At 38.8% G+C, this 17,016-nt stretch overlaps 1 protein-coding gene across 6 annotated transcripts in view; it reads right to left on the reverse strand.

The window, feature by feature from the left end:
* NRP1 (neuropilin 1) overlaps nucleotides 1-17,016 on the reverse strand; it is a 113,092-nt gene that overhangs the window by 52,816 nt on the left and 43,260 nt on the right. For all 6 annotated transcript variants that reach the window (XM_032686068.1, XM_032686085.1, XM_032686077.1 and 3 more), the window contains 3 exons: nucleotides 13,326-13,507; nucleotides 8,503-8,730; nucleotides 1,182-1,337 (listed from right to left, as the gene is read on the reverse strand). In XM_032686068.1, coding sequence (XP_032541959.1) covers nucleotides 1,182-1,337; nucleotides 8,503-8,730; nucleotides 13,326-13,507 — 566 coding nt within the window. The remainder of the gene's footprint in view (nucleotides 1-1,181; nucleotides 1,338-8,502; nucleotides 8,731-13,325; nucleotides 13,508-17,016) is intronic.

Consider the following 17,016-nt stretch of genomic DNA (forward strand, 5'->3'; position numbering starts at 1 on the left):
GGCTAAAAATAAGTGAGAGGATTCACTCTGTCTTAAGTCTACAGCATATAAAAAATTTCCTCTTATCATCCAAAAGGGTTTTCACACACACTGACTTTTGTTCTATTGTCCTGTGCTTAAGAGCTGAAGGCATCCCAGTGTGGCAGATATTATTAATTCTGACTTCAGTGTGATGATGCATCTACATCCCAGGGAGGGTGACTGTGGAGGAGATGGACAGGGGGACCCAAGTGGCCTGTGTTAGCTAATGAAGGGATAGGAGCAGCACCTACATAGGGGGCAACCAAACCAGCTGAAAGTACAGTCTGAGACAGATGGAGAAGGATGCTTCCCATCCAGAGAGGCTGGGTGTGTCCCATTCCCTCTTCCTAGCTATGCATACCCCTCTTCCTAGAAAGCAGTTAAAGAGGCAAGGAGTGGAGGAGAGGGGGTGAGTTACAGGGATTACTTCAGTTTGCTCATTTTTCTTTTGTTCCTTTTTTGACTACACAAGTACATTAAATATGGGTAAATCTGCTTGAAACTCAGTAAGACACAGAAAGAAGAGAGAGTTTAATTTAAAGTGTGTGATTTATCATTGAGGAGAGCAAGAAAATCTGCAAGGATGTGGTGTAACACAGTCTGTTTTTTCATGTATTTTCCTCACTTTGTTTCATTCTCTGTCCGAAGGGTAAGCATGAAAATCAGGCCACTGGGGAAAAAATATGAGTTAGGGAACAAAGCTTAGATAGCTTATGAAATGGTTTAACAAGAGCACATATATTAAATGGGTTCTTTTTATTCAAGAAATCGATCATCAAAGCTTATTCCATGTAATAAAAGGCGACTTTGGATAGTGCATTCATTGTCCGTGTTTCATTGTTTTAATGCAAGTGTTCAATTGTTCTGCATTCCTGTGTTCCCGTGGTCAGCACAGTTTTTCACAATAATTATCCCCACTTCCTGGCAATACTGTGGAATAAAACCGTAAGGAGAATTCTGCTTCTTGCACTGCTTTTCAAAGGGCAGCTGTTCTTTTTAAAAATAAAAAAAAAAAAGATAGAAAAAAAGGAAAACAGAGCCAATCCTTCCCCCACCATCTTATTTAAGGTTTCTTTAAAGCTTCAGGCAACACCTGGTGTGCAAGAAGACATAACTGAGAGTAGTTTCCAAGAAGCTCTGTGGGATAGATAAATACTGACCTTCTGATACACTGCTCTGCGACACGCTGTAGTTTGCTGAGAATCCCTCCTTTGCTATTGCACTGTCAGTGTAAAATACCATTGAAAGAATCCCTGTTGAAGACCGGACACGTCCTGGGTTGTTCTGCCCACAATAACGCCCGATGTGTGGGCCAACTGCAAAGAGACAGGATACAATAGTAAACTACCAGTCCTACTATAACAATAGATGCCACTACAATATCCTCCCAAAGAGAGCCTCTCAGCAGGAAACAGCGAACCTCTGCAACAGTTCAAAATGACAATGTCATCAATAACTTAGTGGTGAACAGTAAATTGTTCATCCTACCCTAGCAATCTTACTTCTAAAATGCTCCAGACAGCACTTCATGAACCTCTGAAAATGTAAAGAACCAGGATTTTAAAAAGTGTCCTTTAAAGTGTGCAGAGAGGCCAGCGATGCACAAAATTGCATGTATGAAACACCACAAGTATTTTCCAAAGTGTGATTGAAGCACCTATTTATGACAAGAACAACTGAATGGCCTGATTTGCCCACCCAGTATACAAGATACTCTGAGGAGTTCAAATAGTGCCTGCCAGGTTTTATGTTCAATACTGCAGATAATCTACTAATTTTATAGTAAACTTTGAAAAACATTTTTGCACTCATATTGAGGCTACGGTCAATGACTCTTTATCCCCTCTATTTAGGCTTTCAGCACACCCTCATAGGTCTTTTGCCCATATGTTCAACATTAAAGAACAGTGTAAAAAGAATTTAAGAGTAAAATCTTAATCCCTTTAAAAGAGCAAAGATTTCTTAAGTATATCTCCATGTCACAGAATACACACACACACACACACACACACACATACATATACATGATCTCTTTAAGTGTTAATAATGTATAAACCCAATTCTGATATTTTTCAGGGTTTCCTGTGCAGTGAGATAATCTTTTTCCTTAATTAAACTACTCAATTCACAACCAACATATGCGGCCTTCTAGCACTTGAGCATTCCCTACAGATAGGTCCCTAGGCTGTTGAATGGTGGTACATCTGTGCTTACAAACAATAAAAAAAGATAATGCTAAACCCCACCCATGGAGTTCAATCATGAAAATAATCATGAGGCGTCATTCTAATGCTTACACCACTGGCTTTCCAGGCTTAAATTAACACCTTGTCATGTCTCTAGGAAGTCCATTACACTTTCAGTTTAAAATATAAAATGTTTATATATCCTAATTATTCACAGTTCAAAGAAAATCTACAGCTAACATAATTTTCTACTCATTTATTGGCATTTTACAACAAGTAAAACAGTTCCAGCTTGGAATAACTTTATTATGTAAGCTACACATTTCTGTAAGGCCCTAGAGTTGCCAGAAAGAGGAACCTCAGATGTTATAGCTCTCGCTGCCAACATGTGCTTTTCTATCTGTATTCTGGCCACAGTTAGTCTTCAGTTGCCTTGGCAATCCCATGGCATTTAAAATACCTGCCAATTCAGTTTTTTCCCACCAAGGTTGTTTAATGCAGCATTGATAGAATGAAACACCCTATAGAGGATATGAGTTGAATTCTTCCTCAACCTAGAAATCAGTAAAGCTTCACAGTTTTATTATTTGGAGAGAGAAATTAGTTTTAGGCTGTTACCATTAGTGGCTTTTAGAAAACATAAAATAATGTTCGCATTCCAATTGCTGGAGGTTTTTGGTTTTGTATTTGTTTTTGCTTTCTTTTGTTCTTTCTATGTGCAAACAACTCTGATCCTGCTTTTTCCCATGATGGCTTTCAACATTATAGCTGCTGCTGTTGCTCTCAACTGCAAGAAAATAAGGAGGATAAGGCTACCACGTTATGGTACTCTGAGCCTCCCTCCTCCCATTTCCTGTAGGGAAGCCTCTTTGAAATGACAAACAGAAGAGAACTTTGTTTAAAGCAGACAGGCTTTAAGATTCCCCATGACTCACTGGTTTATAATTTTTAAGACATATTTAGTGATTCTGCATTGATTGGCCCTGCTATGACAGTGCTATTCCCTTTGCTATCTATGTAGATGCAAGAGCCAACAATTTTCAGAATATTACACAAAGAAGTATTGAATTTTTTGCACAACATGTAAACCTTAGCCTGCTGAGCTAATACAATATCGATCTGAGTACAACTGGATGAAATAGAGATTCTTGTTCTTCTTCCATAAATAGCTAACACAAAGTTCTCCTTTTTTTTCTTCAATTCAAGTCTTGAAAACCTTTGAATTACAATAAATTATCAAATATTTTAGGTGTCACCACATCAAATAAATGCTGTGCAGGGTACACTACCTGAGCAGTCATTCAGGGGATGATACTGCTGTCTGATTAGGAAGACTATGCCACTGCTTTTTTTTACCATCTTCTTGACAATTCCTTAGGAACCAAGATGAGATTTCATAATAGACCATATACAGTTCCAAATGGGAATTTTAGGGCAGCAGGTGCTGAAAAGTCCTTAGGCCTAGAAAGCTCTTTGCAACTTCTACCTGTAGACCATCATGTTGCTATGTCAGAATTCCCCAGGAAGTCCTACTCCAAATACAAATCAATGGAAATGTCCTCACTCAAGGATACTTCTACACTACCCGCAGAACAAAGGCATTTCAGGGATCCAGCTACTTCATTTAACTGCCCATGTTGTAGCTGTTTCTGGGACCTTGGCTCCTCTTTCCACTGGCATGGTACAATATAGGGGAAAACTGAGTAACTTTCAGGTTAAAAGATGGAAGGACAACTAAAACATCTGTTTTGCAGGCACTTCCCAAAATGCAGAGTCTGATTGTAGAACTTGAATAAATCCTTGATTAATCTTAACAGGTCTGAAGGTCAACAGATCTGAGTGTGGAATATACAGAATGTGGTTAGTGGTTTAAGACTAAACAGAAATCTTATCCTTACCGATTCTACTTTTCTCCTGTTTGCCTTTCTGGACAAAGAATATCTGTATCAAGAAATTCTGAGGCTTACTGAAATGCACATTTGTTCCTCTAGTTCAAATGATAGCTTTTGGAATACAATTAAACAAACCCCAACAGAACAGAAGCAAGGAAAAAAAGGTATTTCATACTTCTAAAATATTTAAATGTCAACTAGCCATTTACTAAATTTTAAAGCTGCTTTCTGTAAGTATGCTGCTGTGTTGTGGACAGTATTTTTGCAGCAGTATGATTACTATTGACAAAATATTTGCACACAAAAACCAACTGAAAAATTAATCCTATCCTCACAGTCCAAGTAGTCAACTACACTGAGCTTGTGTATGCTCTTATATCTTAATAGCTTCTCACAAGAGTGTAGAAAAGAACCACAACAGAGGAGAAACACACTTAGATTAATAGCAATCTTCATTTGCACCGATCTTAATGACTGCAGTAAAGCATTTTGCTTCGCTCTGTCGTTCAGTAGAAGCTCTTGCGGTATTGACCGAAGCAGCAATGCTTAGGTTGTGGTTCTCAAACCTATGTAAACTTCTCTAAATTACTTTTGAGCCCTAGTAGACAGTCTATAGAGCTCCAAAGAGAGCTGCATGATGAATATGTGTAGTTCATCACTTAAGCTAGTCCTTGTTTTGAGTGGGCTATTTTATTTCAAAGTCATCAATGGACTGTTCTCAGCAGAGGCTGTCTGAGGTATATCTGTGCCTTGGGCAAAGACATTTTTGGTGTCTAGTTTATTAATGCAAAATCATATATTTCTATTCTGAGATCTCTTCTGCTCTAAGTCCACCTATTATCTCCTTCAAACCATGGTCCCGTTTCTGCAATATTTGCAATGTGCCCTTGGCATGTAGCTACACAGAAACAAAATGCCAGTTCTGAAGCATTCCTGAATGCCTACCATTCCCCTCTTGAACCAGCAAAAACACTTACACCATTGTTTAACTTCAGTCCCGTAAGTGTCCTTGGTGAATTCTTTTTGAAGTCAATCTGACTGCTCACATGCTTCAAAGATAAGCACATATTTTGCAGAATCAAGACGCAAGTACTCAGCACTTGCCAGCTTCAATCCACTAAAAGGACAACCAGGTAGGCTGAGGATTCTGTGATTGTGACAGAGCATTTCAGGATTAACGTCTTTTTGAATGACTGTTACAGTTGCTGTCAAATTGTCTAACAGAAAATTGTTTTCCATCAGTAAAACGGCAATTACGTAGAAGCAAAATCTAAATGGAAGCATACTGACTTTGACATATCCTTTTAAACATCACTGTGAAAATTTGTTTAAGAGAACATTTCTCTTCTTTATTTTTTTCCTTTTTTTTTTTCACAATTGTATAAACCAGCAAATTCATTTCCTGCTGATCTCTAGTGACTGTAGCTGATCAGATTCTACAGTGAAAACATTTTCCACTTATGCTGGGATTCCTCTGCTTTAACTCAGGTATCTTAAGTTTACATCTGACTTAGTGATTCATAGCTCCCAATACAGTCCATGAACCTCCAGAGGTCCATTAACTGTGTCCTAAAGTAAATGTCTGAGACAGATCAGAGTGGGATGCTGTTCCTGCCATTAAACAGAGCAGGCAAGGGAACACCTTTGAACCTGCAGTCAGTGGCCAGGGACTGCTTCTGGGACCAGACTAAGTGTGATGCACCTTGCCCCTATGGAGCTCTTCCCTCTCAAACTGGATGGCTGTGTCCAACGTGCCTGTTGGGAATAACCTCTGGCTTTCTCTGTCCTCCCAGTCATGCTTAGGAATTTCTTGGGAAAGTGCAAACTGATGTGTGCTAAAACGGTGCAAGGGAGTATGTCAGCAATTAAGAAGTGCACACAACCACGCCTTGTGCCTTTTTCAGTTAATAGTGTAGATGCAGCTTCAGAATATTTTTGATGGACTGAAGGGAAATGGACAAACAGCTGAAAGACTCACCTTGGGTAAAGACTCCATTCACCAAAGGCAACCATTCTGTCTAATTTTCCACAGTGTAGAAATTTACTACTTCCATGTGGATGCAAATTAGATTTATTTTGCCTTCCTTCTCCTTTCCCTTCCCCCCCACCCCAAGATTATCCAGATGCTCTGTTTTTGATATCTAGAAACATAATTTCTATCTTCAGTTTATGGCCAGGCTGTACCAGTGGTTTCCTGTGTCAGCTTTGCTCTTCAGTTCGAATAGTTCTTCTCCCTCCCAGGAATTTGTCCTGTGATGCATTTATAGAGAAGCAATCAAGTTCTCTCTTCCTTTGTAGTATTAAGTTAAACAGGAGAGTCTGACTATTGGCTAAGGATTGTCCTACAGTGAAATGATGCAGCAAACATTTCCCTGCAACTGCAGCAACCTCCAACAGTTTGGATCAAAGAAAACACTTTTTTCACAACCCACGAATTCAGCTGAATATTTACAAACACGTAAACACCCTTTCTGGACGTCAGGATCATTTTGGGTTTAGACAGTTTGTGAGGGAATTGGAAGGCTGATAATGGCTGTTTTTAATTGCTCTTCAGTACTGCTCAGCCACTTTCTTGAACCAGGAAATTACCACTTTGAAACTCTCTACAATAATGCATTTCTTTTTGGTTATATTACACATAAATTGATTGATTGGATCATCTTTTCATATGTCAGTTTAAATGCAAGTTCTGCAGGAATTCAGTTTGAACAGATTTGGCCTATATACAAATAAACTCATTATTTAATGTTCCAGATATCATTATTGTAGTGTTACAATATTGTCTTCCTAACTGAGGCATTAAATACTAAGTAGTCTTTTAGCTATATTATGGGTCTTTCTTCACTATTTATTGGAGTGGATTGAAAAGAGCCATGATAAACCCATTAACCATAAAACAAAGAGGAAAAAATCCCAAATATACATTAAAAATATATAACTATTTACTGCAGCATCAATGAAAGTTTTAAGCAAAATTATACTGGGAATTTATCTAGGAAAACAATCAAGTTTAAGTGCATTCTTATAATATATTCCTTAAGTTACATGTTTTCATTTAGATGAAATATTAATGTAGGATTAACAGTTTGTAAAAACTGCCACTGCTGTTCATGAAAGAAACAAATCTATTAATAAGAATTATCATACCAGTGGAAAACTGAAATAGTTGTAATTAGTGCCCAACACAAACAACATAAATCTTCAATCTCTGAATTTTGCTACAAATTACAAAATTAAGAAGAGAAAGGACAGCTCCAAGATGTTTCTCTTCATCAGCTTATGCCGTATGTAGAACCAGTGAAAAAGGCTCCACAAATAATCAGTGTTACATAGCTGCTTGCACAGTTCATATAGGCATATGAGCACCCTAAAAGTTGGTCATTCAGCTTGAACAGTCCCTTTTAGGCTGGAGCTGCAGCCTATAGCACTGGGTCCTTGGAGAACTGGTACACAGCTTCCCAACCTACAGAAGACTTGAATCTTGAGGACCCAGTGCTGTACACGAAAAACATAGAGAATCATGCAGCTACTTTGTTTGTCAGTCTCAGTGTAAAACAGGGATATGAGACTGGGCAGAGGGTGAAATGAGGGCTCTGGCTCTATAGGCTTAGCTGATATCTAGCTATGCACTTAGTGAATGTGCTTAGGGTCAAGTGTGGTCAACAACTAAGTGGAAAATTACTGAGATGGCAGAGATGTTCCAGAAGGGTACCCAGCACACCCACCCTGACACATGTGCCCAGCTAATCAGAGATTATAAATTAACAAATTAAGATAAAACCTTTGGATTTGCTTATACTGCTGGAAGAGAGAACACTGTAATGGAGGAACCCTGCAGTGCCCAATCGCCGAAGCAACCTGAATGAATAACTCAGTGACTGCTTACTGACCTGGTTAATCATTTAGTCACCATGATTTCAATTGTATGGACACCACGCTTTCTCTGGCAAAGAAATTCTCTGCTTTGACAGCTGGTCTGTAACGCAGTTCCTCCACAAGTCAGAGGGTCATTACCTGAAGTCCAATTTCTGCAATTTGTTGGAAATGTCTGGACTATACTCATGTGTTAGCTGTGAAAATTTGGGGACCCATTCTAAGGCTTATATTTACTTTGTTTTAGTGTAGGAGGTTCATCACATATACTGACTGAACACAGAGATTTCCACCAAGCCAACTGTTCAAGATTGAGCATATTTCATTAAAAAAAAAAAAAATCATTCATGCTGTGATATGTTTTACTGAATGAATTTATAGAACATTTTCCCAATTTCTCTTTAATTCAACTCCCTTCACATAAATCAAGCAAGGACCTTTCTAGTATGACATTTAAAAAAATTGGGAATATGCCTTGCAGCCCACCACATAGTAATGGTTATGCATTTCACAATCCATTTTTCTCTTACCATCAGGGAATCCATCCCAGATTTCCAATCGGTCATAGCGACAGAATGCTCCCCCTGGAGTATTTGAGTCAGGTTCTAGCTCAAAGCTTTCAAATTCCAGTATAATCTCTGACATCTTTGGTGCAAAGATAATATAAGTGCATTCAAGGCTGTTGGGATATTTTTCAGGGAATCCAGGGGACTTTATCACTCCACTTGAGGAAGTAAAGTTTCTGGAACATTCAGGTCCTGTAGGAGAAGGAGAAAAATCAACTGGGTTAACACTATGTTACTAAGCAAAGTAGTTAGCTGGGAAACAAATTAGGTTGTATTGTCTCTCCAGCAGCAAAGGTGGCTTTTCAATGAAACACCTCATTTTAATCGCTGCATTAATCATTCAGCCAGCTTGTTCCTATTATTGACAGTCAGGTTTTAAAGCCCAATTCGTATATACTGTCTGATCTTCAATTTTCAATTTGTATGGAACAATATGAAAACTTGTACCAGCTCTAGAAAAAATTATGACAAATACAAAGTCATGTGGGAACAATGAAAGTGTAAGCTGCAGAAATCTCGACAGAGCCCTAGAGAAATAATTATAGCCCCTTCAAGCTCAAATCTTTAAATCTTATAGCTGACAGGCTTTTATTGGTGAAATAGAATTTTTCACAAAAGCGGGTGGGTGAATTCAGTAGAGGGAGTAGTGGTTTCAGATTCCTGGAGCACTGACTCAGTACCTCTGCCAGATGTGACCTATGCCTCCCTGACAAACTAAATGTGAAAGGTAATTCGTACATGTACAGAGGGTGAGTGACTCATTCTGAGTGGTGTTGACACAGGTGCACCAGTAAAATGTTGCTGCTAGTGCTGGCATGATAAACTGTGTGATTACAGGCAGTCTTGCTAGAAGTCACCTAATGTCAATGTTGACACACCAGCTTTCCCTGATATCCCCACCATGGCATAATGGGATGCTCCAAACAGTGTTCTTGGTGGAGCAGGAAAGTGGTAGTAAAGATGTAAGGGTATAAAAGGCCAGGTCACTGGATTTGTCTTTGTGAATATCACATTTCTCCTTTATTTAGGTCCCTCAGGAATCCTCTCTGTGGATCCCACACCTGCAGGTATGCTCAGAAGTCAGCTGCAGGCACTGCCCATACATCTTCCTAGAAGGTCAGCACAGGTACCCCTCTCTGCCTTTTGACACTCCAAATTTAATGGAGAGTGATTTACAGGACTTGGAGCATTGGTGGATAGCAGCTGACCTGGGGAGTCCGAGTAGGATAACTCAGATGAAGGTCTTCAGACATGGAGTAGAGGAAGGACAGGGAGAGCACAGTTTGCTTGCAACAGAAAGGTCTGTGCTGGAGGATGATGTGTGTGAGGTTTTAATTTGGATGAGGATGCCTAGAAATTGTAGTCAGGAGCCTTAGAGGATTTCCAATGCTTAACACAGATCATTGAAGGAAAACAGTCTGGCTTGTTGCATATATGAATACTCTTATTTCACTGTAGAAAATGTTTTCCTTGTGAATGTGCCAAAAATATTACCCCCCACAGATTTGGCCACCTCCCAACTAAATTCAGCATGCAAGAGAGGGGTCTGAATGAATTTAGTCAGTTCAGGTATTTTTGCCCTTCAGTAGATACTGATAGGAAATGCTTGAGCTATCACATCAATATTCAGAACACTTCATGGCATATTTTGGAAGATGTGAATATTGATGCCCATGTAACCTGACCCATTCCAATTTGGGAAATTACGTTTTGCCTATAATTAAATCACCCCCTTACACATTAGTCGGATATTTCTCTTCTCTCCCTGTCATTCCCTTGTCTCCTTGTCATGTATGGGAGGGTTATATTCTGGTGTTGCTCCTCACTCCCACCAGTAGCTGCTGTTCCAGGATAAAATAACTTTGCTATGCCATTCATAGTATAAAGTGCTCTATACTCCTCTTGGAATCCAATAAAAGATGCAATATAAAATGTAATCCAGGATCATTATTGCTTTATTAAATACAGCCAGATCCTGGCTCTGAGAGTGCACAGTCGTCAGGCTCCTTACAGTCACATGTGGTATCTCAGTACCAGTTTGCTTTATTTTAAACATGTTTGAGTCAATCTGGTGCAAGAAACAGAGACTGTTTTCACAAGAGCTGCCTCACTAAAATGCCCTCCACAGATTTTGACCCTTTATTGACACTGTGAAGCAGGAATTAAATCAACACTAAGGCTACGAGAAACTCTATGGGGCAATCTGCATGGAAAACTGGCAGAAGAGGTTCCAGCAGAGGCCTGACAAAATCGATACTTCTGAAGTGGAGAAACTACATGTGTGCAAGAGGTATGAGCTGAAGGAAAGAAAGAGAGGAGGCAACTGAGAGAGCAAAGAAAAGAGATGACACTGGGGCTAATTTCATCTGCTATCTGTGGATGTCACCGAACCAGAAAATCATTTGCCTGCTTGGTTGACACTTTTCTTTTCTTTCAGTTTACACCATAAATTTAGTTGACTAAAGTTAGGAATGTTGAATGTGAACCATGTGGATCCTTTTCTAGTGAATAAGTCACTCATCCATCCTACGATAGGCTGTCTGCTGAAGCCAAAATTATGCTATTTCACATGGGCTAAACATTGAGCCAAATGGCTTTCGTCTTTTAATCCTGCATTCAACTTCTTCAGTGTCTTTCTGGCAAAGGAGCTGAATGAGAAGTAAAGGCAGCTCCTGTTCTCAAAGCCCATACTTCCTTTATCATGGTCATTATGTGTGCTGGTCTCTCCTTACAATTTCCATGGTGTGCCACATTTTAAGCATTCAGTTTAGAACACAGGTAGCATAATGCAGTTTTTCCTTTTCAAAGACTAGGATTACTGTCATATGAATAATGGGAAAAAATACACGGTGTGCAGGAATGAAGCTCAGCCTTCAGCTCAGCACCATAGGACCCTTGGCTTGGGATCATGCTTCTCACACCTGGGAAATGATGAGCCAAGTTGTGAATATGCTAAACAAAACATACTTGTCTGGTGCGAGCAGCTGAGCTTCACCTGCGCAACAGGGTGAACTGGTCAGCTTTACTTGGTACAGATATTAAAATGCAAAATTGGAATAGCATACATGCATTTATTCAGAACTTAAAAAGGGCTGTGCTCCCCCAGCAACGATAACCTGTATCCTTCGTGTACACACGGCATTTTCTAACACTGTGTGGTGATAACTTTCCTGCCTTAATATACAGTTTGAGTTGAATGAACTTGAGCTAAAGTTGCTCTGGGAGCCGTAATTTCGAGTTTCCTGACTTCCGTGTGTGTAAAATCATATTCATAATGCCATCTTAACATTGTAAATGTGTATCTTTGAGAGATGTAAATGACCACACAAGGAAATAAACAGTGTTCCTGTCAGAGCTCTGAGTTACCACTACACTATTAGAAAATAAATAAAACCTTTTTTTCTTGAAAATGCTCAGTTACTAAAACAGATTGTTTCACAGGTCATTCTTTCACTTCATTTTGTGTTTCAGCCTTCTTCTTTATGAAAGATGGTAGTGCATATATAAGCATTGAGAAACATCAGAACACAGCTTAAAGAGTTTACCTCCTAAGGACACGAAAACAAATAGAGATATTTTTTCAGGAAAGCTTGGTGTCATTTGGATGCTGAATTCTTTCAAAAAATGTGACCCTGAAGGTCAGCAAAAGAATTTCTGGGAGTCAAGAGTGGATTTGCAGACAGGGAAGATGGTGAACAAGAGGTCTGTGGCCCCAATTAGCACTGTACAGAGAAGCAATAGCAATAGAAAAGAGACTTCACTACTGAGCTTCTCCTCATTAAGAGTACAGCTGCCATCAAGTGTGTGTGTTGAACACAGTTGAAAATCTGGCTCTGGTTTAGGTGCGTAAAAGGGATTTGAACTGGTTCTGGAAATGGGGCATAGATCGGGAGTGATGTGCACTGGAAATTTTGAGTTCTGAGCTGCTTTTGTGAATATTACCCTAAACATTGATGTTAAAGTCATTTTTTTTTTCTATAAAATTAATCTTATTGTCTTTATATATATTAAGAGTTTTGGTCCTGTGTTCTCAAGGAATGGAATACCTGAATTAGTAATCCAGCTATTAATCCAGCTATAGGAAAGATGTATGCTAAAAAAATTACCTTAGAGACCTTCTAGCTATCGACTCAGAAAGTGATATAAAAGAGGGAGTGCCTATATGTCTAGTTAATCTTTCACTCTTTGTTTCTCTGCGCTTTCTCTGTGGCCCATACAGCTAATTGTGCTCACTAGCACAGAACTCCTGGCACCAGCATCTAGCAGGTCATGCCTGTGAGCAGTGTGAGCTTCATCTCTCCTTTACCTCCCAAACATGATTTGTGAAAGCAAAAACAACATCATCTGCTGCCCATGTGTACTCTGGTCCTTTCCAAGCCCACAGCCATCTCTTGGGAACGCAGAGCAAAACACTAACCAAAATAAGTCAGGGACTCAGAAGGTTACAGTGCTGTTAAGGCAGTAACATTATAAACCATACAGTAATTATTATTTAAAAAAAAAAAAAAGAAAAAGGCTAATGGTTTTAAGACGGTTGAAAGAAACAGCTGATGAAAACTATCATATTTCACACAGAGGAATCAACCCTCAGACGCAGCTGACCCATTGGATTCATAATGATTTACACCCATTGAATACATGCCTCGCCTTGGAATGACTAGGGAAGTAGAGATTTTCTCTTTCAAGCATTTTCATGCATTCCCCCCATTCCAAAGAATTATGGTGAACCTTCTGATGCAACTAAAAATCACAGGTTATGAACTATGTAACAACAAATTGTTTCTCACCTCTTTTGAAAACTTCGTAGCGGATAGAAAATCCTGCTCCATGTGTCTCATAGTCCGAAACAAATTTAATAAAAAGATATGGTCCCGAAGACACTAAAGGAGGGGGAGCAATCTTTCCACAGTACTTTCCCCATAAGCGTCCTTCAGCATTATCTCCATCAATCACTTCAACGTAATCATACCTGGTAGATAAATGGAAGGAAGAAACTTTTAACTTCCAGGAAAGAAGGAGACCTAATTAATTTAGAAACCATAACACAACATAGATAATCAAGAAAAATGCTAGCTTGCTTGGAAAATGCATTATGCTGAAAGATGTAAGCAAAATGAAATAATTAAAATGGACTACATTATGTCTGTAGACATCATCTGGCAACATGGAACTATTAGGAAGAATGGTGTCCATTATGCTTGCAGACAATGTCAGCTAGAGTAACCAATTAACAAAAAAAAAAAAAAAAAAAGGAAATCTCATGAGCACAATTCTGTATTATTAAATTGTGTGCCTTTGTCTGTGTAGTGTTGTTATCAATACATAATGCATAGCATTCTTTTCAAACTGTGAAGTTCTGTTATGAATTCAAAAATGTCTTTTTGGCTGGAGCTCTTTATGAACAATACTTTGATTTCCATATGCTGTCCTCCAAACATATGTCCACAGAATAATAAATAAATCCCTAAACATTAGATTTTGTTCAGAACTCTGCCATGTTGCAGATCAGTGGTAGAAAAATCTGTTATTTTCCTTGTTATCTGGACAAATAGTTTGTAGCAAATCACAAAATCCACAAGTCAGTTACACCACTCGGCTTTTCTCAGACAAAAATTGTTTCAATGCAAATCACCTTTGCTTAGGTATTTGAATCAAAAGTGCACGTTATAATATTCGTTCTTGTACAGCATGTGATTACTAGACAGACTGACTGAATCCGCCCTGGTTGCTTCCTTCATTCCTAAGGAATGTATAAGGAAAAGCATAAAATAATACAATAATGATTGGTAGTAAAAGTTAGCCTGTGAGCAACACGTTAGGGTTCCTCTGTCACCAGATATGCCAATATGTGGAGTCTGGTCTAACAGATTTGGTTTCCAAGGGCTGAGGAGAGCGAGCCCAGCAGGTTGGTGGTGCTGAACCAGACAAGGGAATACAAACAAGAATGAAAGTCACAGGAGGCAGAAGCTGCAGGTGCAGAGACAGGTCTGTTCTTAAGTTTTATCAGCAGATGATTTCACTTGACCCCAGACAGGAAGGAGGAGCACTCAATCTGTAGAATCAGTTTAATCTTCTCCTAGAAGGTGATGGCATTTGGATCCTAGGTTGTGCTCTGGGTCTCTTTCAAATGGCAGTAAAAGGCTTTTCCCTGCCCCTGCGTCTCTGTGTCTCAGCCACACTGCCCTTTCAGTTAACAAGTTGCTGTTAGCCAGACAATCTCATTTACTTTTCATTATCTTACTGCGACTGACGTTAAAATGTTGCCATTAATTTGTTTAGACCTTTATATTCTACTGTTAAGCTCACTGAAATGTTCCAAGCATATTAATATACAAGGAAGAGCTAAAAATGACAGGACAATAAAGTGTGTCTGACATTCTTAAAGAGATCAAAGGAAAAAAATGTCTTCATGATGACCAATGTCATTTTTAACAACTCTGCTCCAAACCGTCCAGGGCACATTACTTATGTTTACACGAAGTCCCATGAGACAGCTGCAAAGATGATATCACTAGTTAAAGTGGACGGCTTAAGGCTCCTTAAATTAAAAATGACATTACCTCATCAGTTAAAATTGTGTGCCAGCTTTGGTGTATATCAAGTAGAAAATAAAGCTGACACTGATGGAACTGTAAGCATTAACATATGTGAAATATTGTGTTAACTGCATTTCCTCTTATGTATTTGATTTTTCTAGTAGCAATTGCTCAGCTCACTGGTTTCACTGTCCCAGTGCAGACTGGTGGAAATACAAAGCGGAAATATGCTTTTCTGAGATAATTTCACAGATACTTTAAGTAGCCTACAGTTTTAAAAATTAGACTTCTTTCTATAATGTCTTTACGATATATGTATAACAAGATTTGAAAGTTAGGAGGAGAGTTGTAAAGAGATCTCCGAATTGTTGGTTTTTGGTTGGTTTGGTTTTTTTTTTCCCCCACTTCTCAGAAATATCTTTAAGAATGCCTCTAGGTTCCCTGCAAAGCCTATTGGAAGTACTGAGGGATACACACTAGTAATTTTTAGAGTTTAGGAAAAAAATGTATGTTGAGAATTTTAAACAAGACAAACTTTCTCCAAACAGTTCACTCCTTGTTAAAGAGAAAGAGTAACTGCATAAACCCATAGCATCTGAGTGACAGTCTTTGCTCTTCTCCCCATGATGACATTATTGCACCAGTTTCCTAGGCACCATTCGTTGCTAAAGCCTCAACAGTAGATAAATTTTCAAATGGTATGAAAAGATGCTAAGCAAATTTTACATTCTTTTTTCCTTCATGCATAAAGAAGATAAAAAATTCCAAAGGCTTGAATTCAGTGTTTTTATTCTTCTACACTTTAAAAATAAGCAATCTTAGATAGTCTTACTAAGTCTTCCATATACAGCCAAAAAATAACTAACCTGTAAGTACTGATTTTGCTATTATATGAAGTAAATTAGCCAAAAAAACCCATTCAAATTAAATTCTATCACTCTCCTAGGTTTCCTCCTTTATAGCAATAGCCTGCCCACACTTTCCATTGTCCCTTATAGTGACAGAATTGTAATTTATGGTGCTCTTTCTGGCTGCTGTGCATTTGTAAATGACACAATTTGGTTACTAAAAGGCTGTCTTCTAATGGATTTTGCAAGTTATAGGTCATGCAACCCTGTTTGAGGATTTTTTCAATTTTTTTCTTTTGCTTTGAAAAATTACTGACAGCCAGAAAAGAAATTTAGCTGTGAGACAATAGGTAAGAAGTACGATTTGGAAAGAGGAAGCTTTAAAGATGAACCCTACGACCTTTATGTTATAAGGATCATGTTTTTCACTTGGCAGCTAGCACACGCATTTTGATTCTTCCACACTGGTGGTAACATATGATATCTGGGTTGCAGCAAATGAGTATCTATATTATTTTTTTCTTAGGGAAATGAAATTACTCTGGATTTTACTAGTTTATACTTGGAAATCAGTGTCCCACTGTCATTTTTGCACTTTTCAAAAATCCTGCTGGAGACCATAGCATAACACAAACAACTGGTCTGGTAAAAAGGAGAAAGTACAGTCACAACTTGGAAATGGAGTTGCTGCCAAGGAAGCTCAGAAAGCAGCTTGCATCTCCCTCTGGACTTGGTAGCAGTTCTTCTTCCTAAGTTTGTCGGAAGATGCTGTGCCAGGGATGCAGTTGGCTCATTGGCACCTTTGCGAGAAGACTGAATGCGTCACCTCTGCAGCGCCCAGACAGACTCGGCAAACAGCCCAGGAAACGGAGTTTGCAAATTTGGATTTCCCATTTGGCAATTCTTCACTCAGCTACTGCTGTCAATGGCATGGCAAATATTTCTTGTAATTTTATAGTCCTTTGGGGCTTATGGCACAGAGATGTAAATATAAACATGGCGCTAACCATGAAGTGTAGTTTCAGGTGAAAGAGTAGAGGATAAGTTCGTGTATGAAAACAGGAGACGCCTGCCCAGAAGAGGGGACAATTAGC

This window comes from Chiroxiphia lanceolata, chromosome 1, assembly GCF_009829145.1.
Source record: "Chiroxiphia lanceolata isolate bChiLan1 chromosome 1, bChiLan1.pri, whole genome shotgun sequence".
NCBI lineage: Eukaryota > Metazoa > Chordata > Aves > Passeriformes > Pipridae > Chiroxiphia > Chiroxiphia lanceolata.